General features: G+C 45.7%; 1 protein-coding gene across 2 annotated transcripts in view; it reads right to left on the bottom strand.

Annotated features, from left to right (window-relative positions):
• The window catches only part of LOC121623647 (LIM zinc-binding domain-containing Nebulette-like), a 78,685-nt gene that overhangs the window by 42,272 nt on the left and 10,552 nt on the right, over positions 1-25,861 (bottom strand). For both annotated transcript variants that reach the window (XM_041961009.1, XM_041961010.1), the window contains exons 4-5: positions 13,152-13,236; positions 8,287-8,394 (exon numbers count right to left, since the gene is read on the bottom strand). In XM_041961009.1, the coding sequence (XP_041816943.1) occupies positions 8,287-8,394; positions 13,152-13,236 (193 nt within the window). The remainder of the gene's footprint in view (positions 1-8,286; positions 8,395-13,151; positions 13,237-25,861) is intronic.

Consider the following 25,861-nt stretch of genomic DNA (forward strand, 5'->3'; position numbering starts at 1 on the left):
CACACAGACAGGCAGCAGAGCGGCGGCAGCTGGGGGAAGAAGCGAGGATGATTTTATAAAGGGGCTTCACTCGCTTCCACTGTAGCTGATGAGTCATTCTGCTGCTGCGAACAGCCAAGCTGCCATGTTTGACTCACACCAGGGAATCGATATCTCACCCTCCCACATCCTACAACAGCTTTCACCCTCATTCACCCTCTTACTGCCAAATATACGCTTCACACCGCTGCTGCAGAAGCCAAAAGACGCTTCTCCCCTCGAGTTCACGCTCCCTCTGGGCTGAATAAAGGCCGGCCGCTGGAGATGAAGAGGCGGAGGAAGAGGACGACGCCTTGCTGCCTCACACATGTGGAAGAGTTCACGACGACTTTTATTCATGACTGGAAAATGAAGCGGTCGATGCATGCTGAAATACCACTGCGTTAAAAACGGAGCCAGTTTGAGTCAAAACAGCAACACTGTGCTCAGTTTGTTTCCACCACTGATGGATTATTAACACACAACGAGCTCAGGATTCACCTTAAAACTGTCGTTCAAAAAGAAAAAAGTGATTTTAACACTCAAAACTGCAAGAATGAGCAACTATTAACAGAACTTCTGAAGACTGAGGTCCAGGTAGAGACTGAAACTGTGCCGCTGCGTGCTCACAATGCTTCACTTCGTTCATTATTACCGTGGCAACGCAAATGCATGTGTTACCATGGTTACCAAATGATTGGCACGGAAACACATGTTGCTTGTACAGACTGCTTGTAAGGTCGATTCCCTGACTGTTCAGTACGATGGATTGACTTACAGTTTATTTTTGAATTCATGCTAAAACCACATGTTTATGTTAAAATCTGACGAACGTTTGAGTTGGATCAGTCCGACTCTGGTGCATCTGAACGTTTGGTTCAGTCCATGTGGCTGCTGTGAAAGTTGCCGTCCAAACTTTCGTGTGGACTAAAGAAGAAGACCAACAGCACCTGATCTTTGAGGTGAACTCAGGTGTGGTTCATTCCAAGGGTCTCGGTGCAGTTGTCGAGTGTGATTACTGTGTTCACACCTGCCCAAACACATCAGTCCACGGCAGAAAATGAAGCAGAGTGTGGAAACACCCTGAACGCAGCAGAGCGACTGTGCACACGTGACTTCAGCATGAATTCAAGCATAAACTGCTGTGAATCAGCCTGCCGGTCATATTTACATTACACACTGATACAAGATCATTTTGTAACCATGGTAGCAGCATGTGTGTCACTGTGCATGAGCTGGATTTCCTCTGATGTAACAGAAAGTGAAGAGGAGTTAAAGCAGAGGCGTGTTGCGTTCGTGTGTATTTTTAAATGCAGCGACCACACAGAAACTAACATCTTAATATCTGTCTGATGTGTGACGTCTGTGACGGCTCCACGCTGCGCTGCTGATAACGCAGGATGACGGTCGCCTGTTGGTCTGCACACCTTCATGTTTCCAGCTGTTTGTGTGGTTGTAATAATCCAGCCTGAACCGAACCAGAACTTAAACTGGACCAACTGGACCAGAGTCCAGCTGTGAAATAATAAACTGAACTGACAGCGGCTGAACTTACGTCACTGGCGAGCAAGCTGCACCTCCTGTTGAACGCTGGGTCTGGTAGTGGAGGCTTTGCGTCCGAGGAGGCCTGAAAACAGAAATGCACATAAGACTTCAGGTCCATAACTGTATTGTACTGTAGCATCGAGTGTTTCCTAGAAGACCTTAAGAATGGAAGCCAGTCTCTAACGGTCTTTAAACCAGTATGAGATCCAGCTTCTCTCCGCTGACACAAATTCAGACAAATATCAGAAATTTACGCTGCTGATAAAACTGAGACTGAGAAACCTGTGAGTCAAGCACAGGAAACTTTTCTAATTCATGCGCCATTAATCCTTCGACTCTCTTAACAGGCCCGATTGAGTCCTAAAAATCCCACTATCAAAGGCTAATAATGGCACATTTTCATTTGTAGTTCCACTAATCCTCTCTAAGCCCGTATAAAAACCTGCAGTGCCAGGCGATGCCCCACGCCAAGGTCAATACAAAGACTCGCAGTCAGAGCTGAGAGGGGGGGGCTCTCTGCAGAGGAACTAAAGCCGCCTCTCAGCAGACTTCATCAAAGAAAAGCAAAATCCTCAACGATGCTGAGCAGCACAGGACTCAGCTGCCGTTTGCGTGCATCGACGTATTGAACAGGGAGGTTACTTAATAGAAAGAACAACCTCATTAAAAGACCAAGAGGTCCAGCTGCACATTTAAAACCAGAGGAAAAGAACAGGAAACTGTACTGGCTTCCCATGAGACCCTCTGCTGGTCTTCTCTGGATTCAAAGGAAGATCAGCCACTGAAACGATGTGAAATCACACCTGTTTTGTTCGGACTGACATCTTAGACGCCTTAAAGTTAAGAGCGTTCAGCCAAACTGTCAGGTAGGGTTAAAAAACGGTGTGAAAAGTCTCAGATTGTGAAATAAGGTTAGAACTAAAGTTTCCAAAAAATATCATACGAGCACAAAATCAGGTCTGATCTGAAAGATAACAAACTAATCACCTGCTTCCTAACATGAACACGACTGGGATGAATGTCCACACTCTGCAGCTGTGCAGAGCTGCTCACTTGGTGATCTTACTGACTCGAGTTCCTTCTGGACAAAGTTTCCTGCTATCCGATCATTTTTAGGCTTCGGCTGAATGAAATGAATGAATGAATGTTTAATTTTGGGTTTTAAAAGTTGCAGGAAGGTGAAATTCTCACCTCTGATTCCCAAGATCCCAACAACTTCTTTGTTTGACCCTCCTCTTTCTCTCCATCCTCTTCTCCTTCATCCATCTCTGCTTCATTTTGCTCCTCCTCCATCTTTTCCTCCTCCTCCTCCTCCTCCTCTGTTACTTCTGTTACCTCCTCCTCTTCCTCCTGTATGTCTGTCTTTCCCATAGTCATGCCAACAACCGTGGTCAGCGTCGTCACGGCTGTTTCCACCACCTCCTCCACTGTCATAACCTCCTTCCTCTCTCCAGCAAACACCTGAGCGGCTGGGGCCTCCTCTTCCTCCATGTCAGTCGCCTCTGAGGACACAGGTCACTGAATGTTCATAACACTGTTTTTTTTTTTTAATGTAACACTTCACAAACACAATTAAAAAGCAAACTCAGCAGCAGAGGTATAAAAACACAGCCAGCATCATTAAAACAGGAAACACAACAGAGGTTTTTTCATAGAAATCTATAAAAATCTAAACGAGTGTGAGGAATTAATTTCAGAGAACGTAACGATCAAACCCGAGCTCCGCTGACATTTTTATTTACACATAAAATCTGAAGACAAAGAAAAGTTTTTATCTCACAGTAAAAAAATGAACCTGGTGGAAGAAAAGGGAGCAAAGCCACAGAAAACAGTGAGTCCTGAAAGAGTGATGACACCCTCCACCTGCCCTCCAGCAGCAGAGCAGTGGGAGGTGGGTGGAGGGGGGGCAAATGTGTGTGTGAGGCGTAACTTTGAGGCTGCACAGTGTGGGAACGACCACGAGGTAAATTTCAGAAATCTTATTGGCCGACAGAACACCTCGCCGGGCGACTTTCACCACGGTCGAGGCCGGAGTCTCTGCGCTGGCAGCGTGTTGCCAGACTGGCCTCATCGAAATGAATGAGAGGCCTGAGTTTTGTCCCGCAGAGCTTAAGCCGGACTGAAGGTGATTTTAGCGCCCATGAACCGGGTCTCCCAACCAGGTGACTATACACGGAACAAAACCAGCTGAAAACTGATTAATGCCACTGATTAGACATCCAGGCGCTGATCGGCTCTGCCGTCAGAACCTTCCTGTTCTGGCTCTCGACACACCTCTCGCCTGGGGTCAAGGTCACCTGTCCAGCTTCATCAAAGTCACTGAGTGTCTTCTACTTCCTTTCAGATTCTTTAAGTACATGGTCGTCCAATCAGTGATCATCTGTGGATCTTCAATGTCGTATTCACACTTTTCAGCTTTCAGTAACCTTCCCTGAACCTTCTCCCGAGGCCCAGACGCCCCCCCGTTAGCTTCCCCAGCACTCACCTTGTCTGATCGATGGCCGTCTCTTAATAAAGTTTCCTCCTGCCTGGCTTGTTTTGGCCCTTCAGCTTTCCAAACGTTGTTTCCCTTCTCTGATGTGCTGATCGATCTTTGGTTCCTCAGTATCTCCGCATGTTTCAAGGACTCTTCACCCCTCCTGCTTCTGAACGTCCTGGACACGTTTTCAGTTTCTCTGACGTCGTGCTCTTCCTCACAACGTCTTCATCAACCTTTCAGCTTCGTATTTTACCTCTAACTCAAAATGCATAAACCTGTGAGGGTCTGAACGGCCTCGTCCGGTCCGGACTGTCTCCTGCGATGGCCGACTGTCCTCTGGCTGTTGGTTCACTGGGGGCTTCTTATCACTTATAGCTTCCACATTTAGCCCTCTACTCAAGACCTTATCACCGCTGTGCCCTTCATCTCACCCACAGCGTACCAGTGTTGGGCACAGTGTGAGGGGTTTCATGTATGTGTGTGTGTGTCAGTGAGTTCAAACATATCGTAAGATGGAAGGAATGTACCATTTACTTACAGACACACACACATTAACTCGTTAGTAACGCTGCAGGTGCATCCTGCTGCTATTGATTGACAGCCGAACTTAATCTTTAATATTTTGCTTTTTTTTATTACTTCAGTGAACCTTTCTGCAACCAAACATCCACTCTGACACAGACTCTCTTCACTGATCGTAACATCTGTTTTTTATTGGTGACACATTTTAAGTGAGCCACCGGCAGCCTTTCTAACGTGTAGCTGTTTCGGTTAATCACTACAAATAATAATCGAATCACAGAGAAGGTGTGAATGCCTCGTCTGTCTTCGTCTCCTGACCTACTGAAGATGAGAGGACAGCTCATGGCGAGCCACCTGGCCATGTTCCTGAGATACTGAGGCGACGCGCTGAGACGGAGAGACAAACAGAGTCTAAAAGACAAGCAAAGATGGACAGAAGAGAATAAAAAAAAGTACTTCCTTCTGTTTTCTGTGTGATTAATCGCTTTGCACAGATATTTAATCCTTAAAGATGATTAAAGTGAGCACGAGAGGCAGCAGGTAGTCTGGCAGCGTGATCGGGGTCAGATGGCAGCCGAGGTAAACGGGACATCGACCTGAGAAAGAGCGAGCAGAGCAGGACTGACTGAGCCAAACGAGCATCTGCTGCTACGCTGCTACGCTAACATAAGACGCAGCTATCACAGCGACGCTGCATCATCTGCATGTCAAGTTAAGCATCTCCTTTATAAACACACACAGACCTCACAGGCACAGCAATATAATGAAAACGTCTAAATAAATTAATGATTATGGCAGAAAAACAAGCTCTAATATCCGACAGAGGGCTAATTTCACTCACTCTGGGCATTATGGGAAACGTAGGAAATAGAAGCCTGAGGGGGAAGAAGGTCAGGCAGGGTATAATCATGGAAACATCTAATTACTTTATGAGTTAGTTCATATTACAGCAGCAGAGAGTCTGAATCAAACATCAACCTACAGCAGCTTCAGGAGGCTGCAGAGCGAGCGGGATGCATGAAGCCGACAGGGACGAGATGACAGGCAACAACCTGCAGCGAGGGAGAAACTACCACATAAAGCCTGTGCATGTGTGTGTTGTTAACATATCAGCCTGGATGATCTACTGATCAGGCTCAAGTGTGTAGCTGATGTTTCTGTTTCTGTTCATGAAAGAGCCCAAAAACACTGAAGTAAGCTGCTCTTCTAAGCTGCTGTTAAAAACTCTTTCATGATGTTCCTGCATAGAAAAACTCCAATACACCATAAAAACAGAGATGAATCTGACTTGTTCAGAGGACAACCAATTCATCAGGTCTTTAAACACATCGTGGGTTTACAGGCCTGAGTAACAGCTGAGCCCTGGCTGCCGTCGAGCCTGCAGTCGTCACGGTAAACGAGGCTCTCCGGGGGACTGGGCTTTGGTAAAATCTGTCCCTTACTGAAGCTAAACTGGGAGACAGTTTTCATGCTAAAAACCCGAAGGCCCCCTCCCTGACCAGGACCTCTGGCTCTCTCCCTCAGATCCTGTTAATGAATTCTGAAACACAGAGCTTTTCCTGGGAGAGATCCCTGTGATCTCGTCCTGATGTGAACCGCCGCCAGCCTCGCTCGTCTCTTCGGGGCCTTCGGACTTTGAACTTCACAACAGAAGAATCCAAATCCGCGTTCGCGACGAGCGTGTTGATTCTTCCTTTTCCGCTAACGCGTAAACAGACGGCAGCGTCAAATTCAGCTGCAAGCAAACACTTTCTATTCTCTCCGCTCTCGAGACCTCCCTCGCACCTTCCTCCTCCTCCTCCTCCCACCTCCTCCTCTTCATCACCAGGTCAACCTTGAAAAGAGCTGAGTAATACAATAAACACGTGGGCTGTTGAATGTCACACCGTTTGAAAGAGATGCATGTGTGTGTGTGTGTGTTAATTAAAGCGGAGCAAACGAGGAGAGAGAGTCAGCGGCGGAATAATTCGATCACTCGGTCAGGTAAACAGCGAGGAGAGAGGAAACAACAGGGCGGACACGAAGCAGCAGAGCTACTGAAGACTGTTTGATGGGAATGGACTCAGTGGCTGTTGAGAGGAGAGCTGATGAGGTTTAATGGTGGAAGGAAACAGAAGTTACATATTCATGTTTTATGTGCACATTTTTCATGTTCGTTGATGCTCAAAATGGTTTTTTGGGGAAAAAAGAGAGATAAAAACCTACAGGAGGGATAGAGAAGGATTAACAACCTACCTGGACATCACCTGTTCATCCGTCATCTGGATCATCAGGACACACACGAGCAGGACATCTGTACACACACACAAACACACACACATGCAAAGATTTCAATTAAATTAATTAATTCAATTAATGCAAATTTTCTGCTTCATCGTTTCTGCTTTGCTGCTTTACTTTCTCACAATAAACCCAACGGAAAATACTGCTTTTTGATTGGCTTGCAGGTGTCTTCACAAGGCATTATTCCTTATATTCGCCTGTATATAACGCACAAAGCCTCTATAGTTGATTTTCTTTGTTCTACCTCTCCTGTCTATTGTTGCTGTTTGAAACGAGCACATTTCGCCGGCGTGGGATCAATAAAGTCTTATATTCTCTTATTTTGATTGACAGCAGCTGGCGGGCTGAGCCCCTGCAGGAGAACAAAAAAAAAAAAAGGCTAAACAAACTAGCTTAGAAGCTACATGCAGACAGCGTGGTGTTAGCTGCAGCTAACCACCCGATCAGCAAAGTGACGTTTGCAGGTACGTTTAGATGCTAGCTAATGTGCTGCGGCTCAGCGGCTCGTTAGCGACGTTAGCAGTGCATGTTTGTCTGGTGGCTCGTTCGACCAGCTGAGGCGTGCTCGTGTTTGTAAGTCAGATCAGAGGAAGACGCTGGCAGGAAAGCTAATGCTGGTTGTTGTTCAGAGTATATGGCCCTCTGTCTCCGTTAGACCGCCTGCCGCTGACAGAACGCTGACTTTACACTTTAAAATTAAGCTCACTTTGCTTGGCTGCATTGAATTGTGGGTTCTGTACCCACGCAGACAGAGAACTAATGGTGTTCAATGCACCCACCCTGGATTATTCACCTCCACCACATTCATTATTTACTTGTCTGGGGACACCTTGTCATGTATCATCCCTTACTAAATTATTCAAATAGTGGTTCATCTTCATCCTGCTTGTCTATAAAGGTCTGAATGGCTCAGCTCCACCATAAACTTTATGTTAGACGATGAGCCAGCCTCTCTGATCAGCTGCTGCAGCAGCGATACTCCTGCCGTACCAAAGGTCAAGTCACAATGTGGTGAAGCTGCCGTCAGTTTTTACGCTCCGAGTCTTCAGCCGCTTCAACGGCATCAACGCGTCTTATTTCTGCCGCCTTTCAAAAACGAGTCCTGCATCCTTTGTGATTAAATGACTGACAGCTTGACTTAAAAATGAAAAATAATGATGACTTACGGTCACTGGTTTCAGGAGAAGATCCTCTTCGAACAGCCGACGTCATCGACACTGCAGGGCTTGTTGTGTGTGTGTGTGTGTGTGTGTGTGTGTGTGTGTGTGCGTGCATATGCATGTGTGCGTGTGTGTGCTCACTAACCAAAGTGCACCCCTCACTTTCTCTCATACATTTCACTTCACACATGACACACACACACTTGCATATTCAAACATTAACAAAAACAAAACATTGTGTGTGTGTGTGTGTGTGTGTGTGTGAGTGCGCACACATACAATACTGATCTGCTCCTGAGTCCTTCTGAGTCTTTGCATCTCCGGAGTGTCGGACACGATGCTGAACCCTCGACCTTTGCTCTCTTCAAAATCCTTCTTATACTTCACCTGCAGGAGCCAAAGAGACGTTTGAAATGAAAGGAAATTCTCCCTCAGATTCATCTATTAGTGATGCACTCTGCAAACGTTCGAGCGACATGAATATTTTAGCGCGACGTGTTGCAATATTTACCAAAATGCTGAAAGACTTACGGTAAGTTGAGCTCAACCGACGTCCATCAAATGGTTTTAAAAACATTAAATGACAAGTTTTGGCTTCGGTGCCTCTAAATAAAAGAACTACTTCTTTCCAGATCTGGTTTAAAATGCAACAAGCGTGCAGAGAAGATAGCGAGATCAGCTCCTACGCCCAGACGGAGGAAGCAGACCAGGAAGCATCGCAGCTACGACACAAAAAGAGGCTGAGGGCTACATGAACTAATGAGCTGGATGACTCGGCTATGAGATCAGTGAAGGCAACGAAACCCAGAATTCACACGGCGGCGACGATAAAGGTGGACTTCACCTCTGAATGCGCCCACACAGCAGAAATAATGACAGCACCGTGCATGCAGACAGACCGCAGCTATAATCAGCTTCACACGGGGTGAAAGGAACGTTAAACGTGGTATAATTGCTCCTCAAACAGTGATATGCAGGAAATAAAAGGTTTTATTTCTGAGTTTTGAACATGATCTTCGCAGCAGTGACTCACAGCGGCGTTTTTGGCCCCCGATGCAGGTTAATAGTAGAATTTAGCTCAGTGATGACTGGTTATCTGTTTATGAGATGGAGGGCTGGGTATTAAACCTCCAACCTTCTGAGCAAAGTGTGACCAAAGAACTGAGAACTGACGGTTATGGAAGGTTTGACCCTGAACGACGAGCTGATGATGAGTATTTTCTGATCCATCTTCTTCCTCTGAGCCACAGAACTCCAGTAAAAACACATCAGTGATCCTCAGTGTCGCTCTGGCTGACATGTTCCTTCATCGCCATGAACACACACACTGTAGTTTATTCTGACACACACACACACACACATACACACCGTCCTGCTGCCACAAACACTCACCACAGCACCAAATTAGGATTCATCCGCCGCTGAAAGTAGTCCCAAACAGATGCTCTATTTCTGTTTGTTTTGTTTTTGTTTTGTTTTGTTTTTTGTTTGTTCTGCTGTTTGTTTGATTAAAAAACTACAGTGAGCAGCGTTTTAGGAGATTTTTTTAAAATAAAAGCTGTTTTTTTTTGAAAGGTTTCCACCTTCAGGAGGGCCGGTGGGCTTGGAGCTGAGCGCCTCAGACGGGGCAGGAAAGCCACAAAGTATTGAGCGGTGGACTCGTTGGCTTCGTGGGATTTACTGACACTAACAGAAACACTGGATATCAGCAGCCTGGTTAATATTTCTCAAAGGAAGGTTAATATACTGGCAGCAGAAGTGAAACTCAGGTGAAGCACCATGTTCATCTGCGGGTGCAGCGTCAGCAAAGGACCAAAAACAAAAACAGCCAGATGACTGCTGGCAGACAGCAGCCGCTCGTTTCTGACTCGGGTCCTGCCTGCACTTCAGCTCGACCTTCAGAGGAAACACCGCAGCTCATTTAGCCACAAAGCCATCCTGCCGGTGTCTATAAGTCGTCAGTAACAGCCCATTAGCCCAAAGAACAGCGTTACATAAGGCTGTAAACTGCAGGAATATGACTCAGACAGTCAGGGTGTGTGTGTTCTGCTGTTCCGCTCTCACGGTGATTGTCCCCGTTCTCAATACAAAGCTGATTAAATCCCCATTCATCAGCCGTAGGCTCCCTGCAGAGCTAATATGACAAGCTAACAAGCTGAATGACACACACACACACACACACACACACACACACACACACACACACACACACACACACACACAACTAGCTGGAAGGTGTAAAAAAACTGGAGGAAAGGATCTAATGGGGTGCAGTGTGATGGAAGAGGATCTGATGGATGGTGGGTTTAGCGGACACAGAATCTGATGTGGGACGGACCTGAAGGAGGACAGATTTGAATGAGGAGGGATCAGATTAAGATGGGATCTGGTGATAAATGTTGATCCAGTTCCATCGGACTTCAGAGTGATCTGAAGTGTGAATAATTAAATAAAGGGGAGCTAATCGTTATCAGCTCGCTCCTGAGTTTTGAGTTCATGTCAGCAGCTGCTCTGGATGTGAGACAGACGCCACCAGACATCACCGGGTCACATGACCAAGTCCCATCCACTCCTCAGTACCATCACACAACTAGGTCAGTGCTGAACATAAGGGTGTTTTCCCACTGCGTGTGTGTGTGTGTGTGTGTGGTCATTGTCTATTATAATCAGCAGCACTTGAGAGCTTCAGCGCTAATATAAAGTGATTCTAACGTCCCCTCCAGGCTCATCAGACATGTGGAGTGGAAAAGTTAAAGAGGAAGAGGAGGGGGGAGGAAGCAGGGGGGAGTTACAGGAGAAGTGTCTGCAGAGATACGGAGACTCTCCCGTCAGATTTCACTGAAGATAAAACTGATTGAAATGATTTGCAGCCACATTGGAGGGGAGCCACGCTGACATCAGCCTCATGCATCACGGCAGGCAGCTGAACACACAGTCAGAGATGTTTTACAATGACGGACACGCACATCGACGCGTCATTAGAGGACAGGACGAGCAGATACGAGGGTTCAACGCTCCACCTCATGGTTCAGCCTGTCTTTGTCCCAGTCTGAAACTGGATTCTAGTCCATCATAACTGGCTGAAAATCTGGCACCAGGCATTTTACAATTCATTTTAAAATTCTTTTATTTGTTTTTAAAGCCCAGAATGGCCTTGCCCCCATGTGCCTCTCTGAGCTCCTGCACCCTCACGCACCTACTCGATCCCTCAGGTCAGCTGACCAGCTGCTCCCGAGTGTTCCCAAAACAAGGCGGAAGCTCGGAGGGGGCCGAGCATTTTCTGTTGGCGCCCCTAAACTTTGGAATGAACTGCGGCTGCACGTCAGGTGCTCAGCTTTTAAATCTGTTCTTATGACGCAGCTCTTTTCCTTCGCTTTTATCACCACTTAGATGTTGAGATGTTTATTTTATGTGCTCAGGTATTTTAACCTTTATGTAGCATGTTTCTATTTTTATTGCCTATTTTAATGCACAGCACTTTGGAAACCTTGAGTTTATTTAAACTGTGCTTTATAAATAAAGATGGATTGATTGGATAACACTTTTTATTATTATTTTTAATCTGAAGGCAGCTTACATTGTTCTTTTTCCACAGCTACTGGGGCAATACACACTTTTTACATATTTTTTATATATTTTTTCTACATACCTTATTTTTCTTTTATATATTCAGATTTCATTTTGCTTGTATAATACGTACATATATATATATATATAGTCTACGTTTTATTTTGTATTTTGTTTTTTCAAATGTTCTCTTCCCGCTGCTACACATGCTGCTGTAATGCCCAAATTTCCCCGGCTGGGGAGAAATAAAGTTTATCTTATCTTATCTTATCTTATGAAACAAAGCTCTACATCTTGATCTGCTCTGTGCTTTAAAGGACATCAGACCCTGCATGTAAAAGATTTCATGTTTAAATTAAGAGACAGAAAGAAGGAAAGAATGATGAAGAAGAAGAGGGAGACAGAGTGAAGGACTGAATGTGTAAATCTCTGGTCTGTAAATGACAAACTGGTAATAAAGGGATTTTATGAGGGCAGAGCAGCACACACACACACACACACACACACACACACACACACACACACACATCCCATGACAAACAGCACGTCCCCCTCTGCTGACCGCTGAGTGGACATCTGTCCTTTTGTACTGCAGTCTGCAGGGCTCACACACACACACACACACACACACACACACACACACACACACACACACACACAGGATGAGGGCATGTGGCCCAGAAGCAAAGCTGGTTCCTTCATGTTCTCTGCATCAGTTTGTGTGTCACTAAATCCGCACAGTGACTCATCTCGCCCTCAGGACGCCGGAGCCGTCAGAGAAGCTTCTACTGACACACCTGAGCGTTTGTTTTCATCTCCGTGTGGCGCCAGAGGGGCGGAGATATGAGCCAGAACGCTGCTTTAAACCAGACGTCAGTCAGACAGATGTTGTGAACTGAGCATGGGCAAAGCTACGAGGATCTGAAGCTGAGGCGTTACGTGTTATCTGTCGGCTTCAGCGCTCAGAAACCAACATGTTCCTCTCAGTCAAGTCAAAACTACGGTCCAAAATCCTTTTCTCTGTTTCAGAAGAACGATTCCTTTCTGAAGTGGATCTGCTGGATCACAGCAGGCAGGTTTCTGTCCAAACTTTAACAGAATTTCAAGAAGAAGAAAATGCAAACGAGTCTGTGTTTCCAACCTCTACTGTTCTGCAAAGACCAGGAGCTGAACGTCTGGAGCTCTGCAGGAAGGAGTCCTAAAACCAGGACGTGAGTTCGCTTTGTTGGACCTCCGCTTCCCTCGTCTTGAAGTCAGCAGGTTTTCAGTGCGATGCCCGGAATTGATATTTTCATGTTTAAATAAAACACGTCAGTAAATGCATCACCAATGAATTCTGAGGCTTTCACTTCATGTGACCGTTAGCTTTTCACTTCTGGATTTTTACGCTTCAAATATCATAAAAGTGGCGTCTCGCTGAGAAAAACGGATCTTATTTTCCACCAGAATCCAGTGTAAAAATCAAGGGAACCAGGATGAAGCCAACAGACCTACGTCACTCCTGCAGCAGGAGGCGGAGCTTATTCTCCAGTCAGGTGTGTGTGTGTGTGTGTGTGTGTGTGTGTGTGTGTGTTCACCTGGCTCTGCAGCTCGCTCTGCTGTCTCAGTCTCAGGTTCTCTGGTGTGTCGGCCACGATGGTGAACGACGTCTTGGGATAATGTCTGAAAAGAGACAAAACAGAGTTTTAACACATTAAATCTACTCGAGTCAGAATGTAAATGTTACACCTTCATCAACACGAAAACACCACAGAAAGACAGAAAGAACGAGGAAGAGGAGGGAGCGACTGCACGGGTCACACTGAGCCATCAAAAGGACACAGTGGACGACAAGCCGACCGCAACGCGAGCCGTTACAACCTGAACCGAACCAGACGGCCAACAGGCAGCAGCTGGACCAGCAGGTGGTTTTCATAGAGACCTCAACATAAAGCTAAGTCTCTATACTGTGTTTCTTAAAGCAGATGAATTCACAATGCAGCCGTTCTCATTTTCCTGATTCTGATTCTGAATGATATGAAATAGATGAAATGATTTAATGGCGGCCCATAAACACCACATGTTAACCTGCAGTCGTCAAAACACAGAAAACCCTCATTCTGTAATCACATCAGACAAAACCAACAGCAGCTGTGCTGAGCGTTCGACCACGCTGGCATTTAAAATGAATGACACACGAGGCTCCTACCCCCGAAGTGTGCGACCAACATACAAAACAAAGGAAGAAAAAAAGACCAAATTAATCTCGAGTTTTTCTAAATGTTCAGTCCTGTTTAACAATAAAAGCTGCAGCCTGAAAAATGTCAGAGCCTTTCAACAATTAGAGCGACCTCGATGAGCTCATGACCCACCGAGACGGCGACACCAGCAGGAACAATGACCCCCTGAGAGGCCGAGCGAAGGATACGCGTTAATCTCTCCTGACCTTTGGCTCATGTTTAAAAAGAGCGGCGGTGAGTTTGGATTCAAAGCAGGAACACACAGCGTGAAGGACAATGGAGCAGACCACAGATCTGCTGTGTGAGGCTGCTGCTGGGACCCCATGGCACCCCCACACTCCACATCTGAAGGTATTTTTATGCTTAGCAGCGTTTAGCGCAGGAAGACAAACCCTCTGCGATATTTCTCATCACATGTTCGACCTTTCAAACAGCTTGATGCTGAGGTGGGAACCAGAGAGGTCATGGAGCCACAGGAACCACCTGTTCAGTACTGACCCCTGACTGAGGAACATTACTCCCTGGTTCTTCTCATATCAAATGTAAATGAGGTTCCTGAAATGGTTCCTGGGTACATACAGCCCAAATATAGCTGTTAAATATGAATATAGATGATTATGTATGTAGATTAATATAATAAATTACCTTCTTTGGGGATGCCTGGATACACCATTAGAGAAAACATGAAAACATTCATTTTTTGTGGGGTTGTAATCAGGTTTTATTGATCTTGGACTAGTGGAAGGCTTCATACCATTGTGTTTTACAGTTAATAATTAATATATATATATATATATATATATACACACACTTATATATATATAAGTGTATATATATATACACACTTATATATATATATAAGTGTATATATGTGTATATATGTGTATATATAAGTGTATATATGTATGTATATATATATATATATACACACACACTTATATATATATATACACTTTTAGAAAAATAGATGTTCAAAATGGGTTAAGTTCAATAAAAAACCAACCCAGAAGTGAGGACAGAGACTGCCTCCTGTTACAAATTGATTTACCTGACATTTGATTAATATAACTCAGGGAAATTTCAATTTTGAGTTTGCATTGTTGAATTAAAAGACAGTTTTTGCCAGGTATAAAGTTGCCTAAGTCACAGTAGAATGTTTGGATTTTGGCCTAAGTCAGTTTATTCTTTAATGTTACATTATTGACACACAATGATCTATGTATGTCAACAGTCATCCACTGTCAAGGCCTTTTTGTTTAAAATAATTAATAAATATCATATGCTCTGAATTTGAATAAGTTTTTTGTGTTTTCCCAAAAACTTGAAAATATGACTTAGGCCATTATTTTAATAGGGTGACGATATATATAAGTGGAAAAAAATCTTCTACTTCAGTGTGTTCAATGTTGTATTAATACCAGCAGCACTTACAGTGATTCTGGCCGCTGGGGATAAAAGTTCAGAGTGTTTTATTTCAAAAGAGACCAAAGTTCGGTTCAACAACAGCGTTCAATTTCAGGTGTTTCAGGTTAATCTTCACTGGACTGGTGAGGGCTACATGGCAAAATGTGGGATAAAAAATGAAAAGAGGGGATGATGTTTCCATCAGCTGGTCTATAAAACATGACTTTTCTGTGCAGATGTTACTGCTGTTAGGAGGGTTCCTCCATTTCAGCTCATACGGGACCTTAGTTCTTTCCAAAGCAGGGTGACGGCAGAGAGGTGCCAATAATGAGTGTTTTCAGCTATAGGAGGCGGCCTCTGCTCCGGCTGCAGCAGTGGACAATGTTCTCCTGGAGATCACTTACAGTCCTTAAACCCAGTTTAGAGTGAGAATATTCTCCACTTCTTTATTTATTCCACGAACACGCTTCCATCAGCAGGTTGTTGCATGAACCCAAAGTAGGAATGAAGGAATAAAAACACCTCCAGCTAGTTTAAAACCTCTTTAGCAAAAAAGTTTTGTCCAATTTAGTCGCCTCCATCCAGTTTTTTCCAGAAACGTAGTTTTGTCTTCCTCCGCTGCCAATCATCGTTTGAAGACAACATCACGTGTCCGTCAACATTAGTTGTCTTTGAGCATTTCTTCTTGACATTAGTTCGGCCTAGACTTCAGTTTAGCAACAAGCTATTTAAAATAAATCTCTGAGCAGAAACAAGCGTCATTTCAATGAGCAGCCACTGAAATGACCGACATGCATTTAGTCTGAGCTGCAAAGCTGAACACATGAAATAACCAGAGAAACACTAAGAGAGCTCTGCTGACAGTGTGTGTGTGTGTGTGTGTGTGTGTGTCTGTCATCGATGCCAGCAGCATATTCAGCAGCACCGTTTCACCACTCCACTGAACTGTCCTTCACCTCTCTCTTCCTCCCACTCTCACTCTCACATGGACTCTCTCTCCCACACTGATGATTGGACCGAACCAAACGATCTCTTCACACGAGCATTTGTATCCTCAGTCACACCTGACTGTGTTCTTTTCACATCATGTGATCGATTTTAAGATTAAAATCCACATTTCAAGCTGTATTTTTCCTCTTGGTATCGTGTGGTGAGGCTGTGAGACGCCTTTAAAGACCAGTTCAACCTCAACGATTCGGACATTTTCCTCGAATTAAGCAATTTTCTACAGCTTTAAATGTATATTCATTCCATCACGTCATTGTTACGTCCTTTTACCGACTGAAATACATGTTTATCATGCAGAACAGGAGAAGAAAAAACAACGAACCAATGAGAACTGTAGATTAACTGCAGAGAAAAGTTCAACTTAAAGCTGCTCATCAATATTTTATATCAACAACAGATCAGCTGACTATGAGAAAGGAGGAAATGACTCATCATCGCTCTCCTCATCTCTACTTTTCAGCCTTGTTTAGCTCGCAGTTTTGTTTTTTTTGTCTTATTTCCTGTCTGGTTCAGTCTCAGCTGTCTTCATCAAACACACTCCGATAAACCCAGTTAAACCAGTGAGACACTAACTGGTGAAGAGGCAGATACCTGTGCTCAGGTGCTAGTGGAGACTAAACCACTGCAGACAACAAAGTGAACGCTAACGTTGCTGCACGACTGCTGGATGTGTAAACAGGCAACTGTTTGCTAACAGGTTAGCCACAGCAGGTTAGCCACAGCAGGTTAGCCACAACAAGTTAGCTACAGCAGGTTAGCCACAAGGTTAGCCACAGCAGATTAGCCACAACAAGTTAGCTACAACAGGTTAGCCACAACAGGTTAGCTACAGCAGGTTAGCCACAAGGTTAGCCACAGCAGCTGCCAGTGGGTCTGTGGGGGCGACTACTGAAGCCACCCTCTGACCCCTGTTTGACCCTTGGAGACCAACCACAATACACAGACTATGAGATACACACAGAAACAAACACACACACCTGGACAGGTGAATCACCTGTTACCTGACACAGACTCCGCTTACTGTATTTTTGTGTTTTTCACATGTAAAACATCACAAACCCACAGTTTTAAATGACGCTGCTAAAGTTGGACTTGGATCAACAGCATCATTATGTTGCCGCCGCAGATGTTTTGTTTTCCTTAATAGTTATCATCGTGATAATAATTATGGGTCACAAGCAGTCTGCTGCGGTCTCTGAACGGATGATTAGTGGGAGATCATAAACAGTCATCATCGTCTGTCTGTCTCACAGCGTGTTTGTCTCCAGTAAGTCTGCGCTCTTAACGAGTCCATTATAGTTAGAAAACCCACACGGACCAACAAACAGGAGTTCCCTTCAGGCTTTCGCTGCTTTCGCTGCTTCTGTGTGAGGAAAACAACATCGTGGAGGGGAAAACGATTCGCATGTGTGGGACATTTCCTAAAACTGTCGCTGCTGCGGCACATTGTCTTTGTCTTCTTCCTCGTTTTCTGTTTGAACACAGTGAGCCTCACATGAAATATCTGTTGGTCATCACATCTCAGGCGCAGAAGCACTTTAACACCACCACCACTGTGGGGTTTTGACCACTGGGGGCGCTGTGGAGCAATGTTTTCTTTTTCCACCTGTCGCTGCTTTTCACGCATTCCCTGAACTCTGGAGTGATTTATTGATTTCAAAAAGACAAGCGTGGCTCCTCGAGCCTCTTCTTCTTCTTCTTCTTCTTCTCTCCACCTCCACGTCTCACGTTCGTCTTGCTGCTTTTGTTATGGGCATCTGACCCATATTCTCTTTCCCTGAGACACAAACACAGAGAGACTTCCTGCAGAGGCTTAGTTACCCCGTCAGAGAGCACGACAGGAAAACACAGCCAGAGGCGACCTTGACTGTGTGTGTGTGTGTGTGTGTGTGTGTGTGTGTGTGAAACTCTGGCTTTTTTCCCAACTAAGAGTCCCTTTGTTTCACTGTTACTCATAGTTTTAGTCTTATATAAACAGGCACGCACACACACACACACACACACACACACACACACACACACACACACACACACACACACACACACAAACTAATTTTGTCCTTAAGTTTCACTTCACCTGGTCCCGTCGCTACTGGCAACCATGGATGCTTTGTTCGTTTGGTGCAACCCAATCCTTTGAGACAAAGAGCTGCTCTGTGGGATATTTCACACACTTTTACACACACACATACACACACACACACACACACACACACACACACACACACACACACACTGCTAGCCAAGGTAACTCTGTGCTGGCTGGACAAGCAGCTCGGGACAATAACTCAGTCTGTGTGGAGTCTTTAACAGCCGTCCAGACGGCTGCAGGAGACAAACAGGCCTGTCTGCTCGGTCCTTTACATGACGTCGGTTTTTATTGGCCAACGACAAAAATCAAAGACTCTGATGAACAAATTTATGCTCAAACCACCAAAAACTGCAGTTTTCACCAATGCAAATTAAACAAAACAGCAAAGAAATCGCTGCCGCAGGCGTCCTGACTTCATCCTGGCTTTAATGGGCCAAGATTCAAAAATCACCAGATCCTCCTTTTCCCATAATGCAACTCAACAGTTCCCTCCCTGCCTGGTAAGCCCAAGTCCTTCAAGCCTCTGAACCCTGCCACCAGCAACAACATGGAGAGAAAAGCAGCAGGACAAGATGACAGGTGACCTCTGGGAAGTGTAGTTCAGACACACCACAGCGAAGAGAAACCCAAATCTCCTGAATGATCCTTTCAAACGACTGAATGATCCTTTCAAACGACAGCGTCGATCTTTTGATCTCAGCTCTGAGGAAACGACTGATGTCAGTAAAAAAACTCAACCTTTCCATTTACATTTGAAATGGATTTCTGCTACAGGTAAACCAGCTGCAACCTCGACGGTGAGCAATAAAACCTGAAAGGAGGTGGAAATACTGAACGGGTTCAAGCAACATAACACTTTCACTGTGTGTGTGTGTGTGTGTGTGTGTGTGTGTGTGTGTGTGTGTGTGTGTGTCTCTCACACACAGACACACATTACGCACAAATTCCAGGATAAAAACTAATTACACACGCTGCTTAACAAACACTTTGTGTAGGTGTTTCGTACCTCACTCATCTACGACATGTGCTAAATATAACACACACACACACACACACGCACACACACACACACACAGTATCCTTTAAACTGTTTCCAGTAATACCCTCAGACACATCCTGCCTTTCTCTCACTGCTTGGTTAAGACACCAGATTTACAATACTGTGTGTGTGTGTGTGTGTGTGTGTGTGAGTGGGTGTGTTGTGGATACAGATTTAGATTAACCATTGTGCAGAATGTTGCCGTGGCATTTGCCAAACGACGAGCGTCTCCTCGCTCAGCAGCGCTGACGCACTCGAGTCTGAGCGAGCGCCAGAGAAACGCAGCCTCATCTTTACACGTCTATTTGATCCGAATAACACATTTTGATCCAGCTCAGGGTGGGACGAGTTCACGAGAGGACGACCTCACGCGGACGCAGTCTAATACAAAATGTAAATAACGGCTGAATAGAGGTTTCTGTTTCTTCTCGTTTCACCTGATCGCATCCGTGACGCAGACATAAGTGAGGCGAAGCGGCTGGACGGCGTGCACAGCCATGCCAGCAGCTCTCTGAGGCTGTTCGTACACATTGTGCTGCTTTGAGCTGCATGCTAACATGCTAGCATGCTCACGATGACGGTGCTAACGTGTCGTCGGCGTGATCACTTCCTTCATTTAGCTAATTGTAGCAACAAACACACAGCACAGCTGAGGCTGATGGGAATCTCATTAGCTTTCATCAAAAACGTACTCAGTACTGGACAGTCAGAGGATCAAAGTTATGACAGCTCATTCTCAGGGACCAGCCGGCAGACGTATATGGCAGATACTGCCATCCTTAGCCACTAGCATGGCTAAAATAATCCGGATGTTGTTCATCATGTTCGCCTGATCAAAATAGTGCATCAGTTACAGTTTGAGGAGCTTTCAGCACGTAGAAAGCTGGCTCTCCTCATCCTATCAGCTGTAATAAATCCATGACAGACGCATTGTTCGAACAGCTTCCTGATGCCACGCAGACCAGGAGGCGTGGTGCATGATGGGGGCTGAGACACCACCGTCCTCGCCGCAGCACCAGCAGCAGCAGCAGCAGCACATGGACGGCGGACGGTGCCACGTGTCCACGCAGGAGCTGCTGGAGCCTCTTTACAAACTGACATGAAGCAACGTGGATGCTCTTTTGGTGAGTGAGACAGATGAAGAGGAGGAAGAGAGGGCAGGGATGACAGCTGAATGTGTGTATGTGTGTGTGTGTGTTTCTCTGTCAGTGTGTGTGTGTGTGCTCTCGCTGGTCAGCCTGGCTGCTCTCCACCTTCCTGCTTAGGTGTTGATGAAACTCTCAGTGTGGGCTCAGGACAGGCTTGGCTCCTGTGAACCTCGCTGTCAGGTCAGCAGCACAACACACATTAAATCCAGGGAACGTATTGAGTCTGATGCTTCTGTATCACAGTCACTGCAGTTACACAAGCAGGGAGCGTTTTTACGTAAAACCATGTGAAAATATGCAAAAACACTCTACTTCAAACGTGTGTTTTGGTAGCTGCAAAGACGAGTGATTTCATAATAACGCCCCAGAATTCCTAAATGTCTTTCTGCTCACTGTTGATGTTCATCTCTGAGAAAAGCCTGAAGACATTCATGTTTCAGGAAACCAAATATTCAGACATTCATAGATGCAGAGACGATATCTGGCAGACATTTCTATTCAAATTCTTTGACCCGCTCAACCCTGCAGCCTCTTCAGCAGGTCAGTCAGAACAAACACATTCAGTAACTTCATTTTAAATTCTAATCAAGATCCTCCGGTTAGCAATAATATGAAATTTAGATTGCAGGAGTACAGGAAATGTGTAACGTTACTAAGCGACGCGCGAGGCAACTGGAAGTCTGCGATGATGCAGATATTAAAAACTTTATGTTCAGTCTTATTTTTCCTCTCAAAGCAGTGAGATGTTGCTTCAGTGAAATTCTGAATCAAGCCAACACTGAATAAACTCTGGACTGTCACACAGAGGCGCGAGAGCGTCTCGCAGATCGACCTGCCAGCGACGATAACGCAAGAAACACAGGTCACATGATGCACGAGTGAAAGGACGCCAGTCATGTCTGCACCTCCACCCACAGCTTCTGACTCTTCTACGAAAGAGCCTACAGCCATGCTAGCAGCTGGGCTACTGAGGCTGCACTGAAGCTACAGGCTAACACGCTCACAGTGCATTTGTTCAGCGTGTTAGCATGCTAACATTTGCCAATTAGCACTGTTTTTTGGTCATAAACTGAATTATTGGACAAACTGATGATGCCGCTGGATACAAAGTCAGCCAATCACAGTCACAGGATATTTCAATGTCAACCTGCTGGTGGCGCTACAGGAGAAGTGAGCAGATCATCAAATCCATTCATCCCTCTGAATGATGTCCTGTATGATTAATCATCTTTCCTCTTTATTGCTGCTCTGATCTTACATTCTGTTTATAGAGTGACTCTGTCCAGGGACGACAGATGAAAAACAGCCTCATGGCTAACTCAGATTTACAGCAATGTTTATTAATGTGCACTGTCCCTGTTAAATAATCCAGTAAATGAATAAGTCATACTCCTGGTGGTGCGCAGGGTAAAACCAAATTTCACGGCCATCTTTCAAAGTGGTGGACGATCAGCTGACCGACATTTCCATTGTGCCACAGCTGCAGCCTCAAGTTGAGAAACTCATCCAGACGAAAGCGTCCGATGGTGTCAGCTCAGAGGAAGTGATGTGCACAACGTGAATATTAAAACTGTTCACACGTGGAACCACAACCAAGCAAAGCATCAAGAGCCAAGAAAAATCTGCAGCAGGCGGAAATATGAAATCACCACCCAACATCAGTCCAGCTGCTCTGTTTCTCACACACACACACACACACACACACACACACACACACACACACACACACACACACACACACACACACACACACACACACACACACACACACGCACGCACGCACGCCTGTGAACACAGCGGGAAAATGTCTGGAACAGTTTTGCCAAGTGTAATAAAATAACCCTGATGATGTCACAGTGATGTCATCAGGGTTATCTCGGCCAAGCCTTCGAGGAACCTGCGCTGCAAAGTGGGAGCAAGGAGTTTGAAAGTTGTGGCTGTTTACCAGTCAGACAGGGTGTGAGAGAATGAGAGAAGATGATATCACGCTGCATTATGGGAAATGTAGGCTCGAGCTTTTTGAAGCTTTCCCAGTTCAGGGGACTAAAAATGACCATCAGATGATGGTCAGCACGCTGGGCGGCATGGACCCTCATGGACCCAGTTTTTAAAATACGTATTTCACAAGTCGTCCAAATTTATGGAAGTAGAAAAATAAATCGCTGAAGAACCCCTTCAATGCTGAGATGGTGTGTCCCTGCTGTAAAAAACCTGATAGATAATAAAATATTCTCTATGTCAGACACATGCTGTGTTATTCACTGCACAAACAGCAGAAACTCTGATGAACTCCACCATACAGCTGATTAACCAATTATCAATCAACTAAAGAGTATTTGTCAACTATTGTGATAAAAAGATGAATCATTTACACATTTTTAGGATTTTCTTTTCTCTGTTTTAAAAGATAAAAACATCTTTTGGCTCCTCAAAGATCTGCTGATGCCACCTGGAAAACTGTGACAGCATCTTTCAACACCGGACGAGTTTTCAAACAATCATTCCACTAATAATTTGAGCACCGGATCACTTTACTTCTTACATAATATTCTAATTTCAGCCCAGAAAGGAGCCACGACGAGGCGTAGCACAAACAGTATGAGCACACACTGATGACTGCAGCCACCACCCTGTGAGTCTGCTCTGCAACCAGTGGCCTAGTTTGACATCAGACACTCTGCTGCATCTATACACCCCCGGGCGTGGACCGATGCAGCGTACGAGTGTGTGGAATGTGTGTGTGGCAGCAGGGGGGGACGGTGCCTCTGTGTCACATCAGCACAGGATCAGTCAAAACCACCTTCATCACCTTCTCCCTCCACCTTTAACGGGGTGGAGGCGAGTGCCCTGCTGCACCGTGTGTGACGGGCTTTAAAGGCTGAAGTTCTGCGCCAGCTCGTGTTTAGTTACTTCACCTTCATCAGCAACGTTTAATGCTTCGAACCGCCCCCCCTCGTCTTTTCTGTTGGTAGGCAGCCTTTGATAAAAGGCCATGACAGATGAGGGCCGTTAACTCAGGCTGTGCTTATTTAAGTAATAGATATCATCAGCCAGAGGATTTAATGGCTGTCTGCTGGGCTGATCAACGGCTGCGATTAGAAGAGCTCAGAACAAGCGTCGGACTCGCTGGAGAAATGATGGAGGGATCATTCCAAGAAAAGAGGAGAAAATCAGGAGGAAGCAAACTATAGAAGTTCCTTCAGAAACCTCACGTTTTTATTTCCTCTGTAAAAAACACTTTCACACTATTATTCTGCCTCCTCTGTGGAAAACAGATCTCACTTTATCCTCTCATTTCAAAATAAGGTACAAAACTCTCCATCTCCATCTCTGATGGTTGGGACCTCGTCTCCGTGGGAATCAGGCTTGTCACATCAATTTACCACCCGCCACGTCCTCCTCCATCATCCTCCAATCACCGCTCACTTTACCAAAGAAGCGTGATTTGTGACAGGTGCAGTCACTACAAGCTTGCAGTCTCCGTATTTATTGCACCTATTCGCACACCTGCAGGTGATGCTGCAGCTGATTGGCTGAGTGGACAGGACCTCTGAGTCTCCGTCAGCAAACTGTAGTGTTTCTAAAAGAGGTTTACGTCTTTATTAGGGAGCTGACAAGAGACCACAGTGTCCTGACTGGCCTTAGCAGTTCATCTTCATCATGGGGACAGAGGAGAGGAGAGGAGAGGAGAGGAGAGGACAAGAGAGGACAAGAGAGGAGAAAAGACAGGACAGAAGAAGACAAGAGAGGAGAGAAGGGAAGGGAAGGGAAGGGAAGGGAAGGGAAGGGAAGGAAAGATGAGAGGAGAGGAGAGGAGAGGAGAGGAGAGGAGAGAAAAGGAGAGGAGAGGAGAGGAGAGGAGAGGACAAGAGAGGACAAGAGAGGACAGGAGAAGACAAGAGAGGAGAGGAGAGGAGAGGAGAAGAGAAAAGAGAGGACAGAAGAAGGCAAGACAGGAGAGGAGAGGAAAGAAGGGAAGGGAAGAGGAGAGGAGAGGCGAGGACAAGAGAGGAAAGAACAAGAGGGGAGAAAAGAGAGGACAGGAGACGACAAGAGAGGAGAGGAGAGGAGAGGAGGGCAGGGAAGAGGAGAGGAGAGGCGAGGAGAGGCGAGGACAAGAGAGTAGAGGAGAGGACAAGAGGGAAGGGAAGGGAAGGGAAGGGAAGGGAAGGGAGGAGGAGAGGAAAGGACAAAAGAGGAGAAAAGAGAGGACAGAAGAGGAGAGGAGAGGAGAGGAGAGGAGAGGAGAAGACAAGAGAGGAGAGGAGAGGAGAGGAGAGGACAAGAGAGGAGAGGAGGGAAGGGAAGAGGAGAGGAGAGGTAAGGACAAGAGAGGAAAGGACAAGAGGGGAGAAAAGAGAGGACAGGAGAAGACAAGAGAGGAGAAGGTAGGAGAGGAGACAAAAGAGAGGAGAAGAAAGGAGGGGAATGAAAGGAAGGAAAGGAAGGAAGGATTATGGGAGGACATGACAGGACAGGAAAGGAAAGGAGAGGATAAAAAAGAGGAAAGGAAATCATAATTAAGGCGAGGAAAGGAGAAGTCAAAATAGAGGAGGAGAGGAAAGGAGAGGTAGAGGAAGAAGAGAAGATGGAGGGAGGATAAAGAAAAGCAAAGAAATGGAAACAGAGGAAGCAACAGCTGAGAAGAGAAGAAGAAAGAGCAGACAGGCTGGAGAGGAAACATGATGCAGCTTCCTGTTTCTCTGGGCCTCGTCTAAACATGGCGGAGCAGAAAACAACAAGCGAACACAGAGTGTCATCACACAGCAGGACTCGTCTCCAGCGATCTGTCCTCTCCGTCCTCCGTCTTTCTCTTCACTCATTCATGCGTGACGCTCTCCGCCGGCCCTCATCCCTCCATCCCTCCATCCCTCCATCCTCTCGGATCCTGCACCTCCTTCTGTTCGCTGTCTGAAAACTGTGCTGAACTCGGTCTTTGTTTGGGATCGGCTGCTCCTCGTCCCCCTTCAGCAGATCCTCGACTCCAACCGTGAAAATTCGGAGGGTTACATAAGCTTCCTGTCGTATCTCTCTCTCTCTTTCTCGCCATCTTTGTTTCTCACAGTTGGGTTTATTCTCAGCTTCCTCTCTTTCCCTGCAGCTTCTCCTCTTCCTCTCTCTCTCTGGAAGATGGAGCCGGTTGTTCTGTGGTGTCACTCTTTAAATCCCTGAACTCTGAGCAGATCTCTAACTCACCTTCATGGCTTCCTTTGGCTGACCAGCAGAGGCCAGTCTGGCAGCTGATGTCGCCTTAAAGGGTCTCAGGGTTTTAATCTGGGTCAAGGTGTAAACCCGTCCAGCCTCCCGCTCTCAAACGCAGCTGATGCTGATGCCTTTAAATGATAAGCTTGGTGTTATTAACAGCAGCAGCCGGGGA

The sequence above is a fragment of the Chelmon rostratus genome, chromosome 20 (genome assembly GCF_017976325.1).
Source record: "Chelmon rostratus isolate fCheRos1 chromosome 20, fCheRos1.pri, whole genome shotgun sequence".
Lineage (NCBI taxonomy): Eukaryota > Metazoa > Chordata > Actinopteri > Chaetodontiformes > Chaetodontidae > Chelmon > Chelmon rostratus.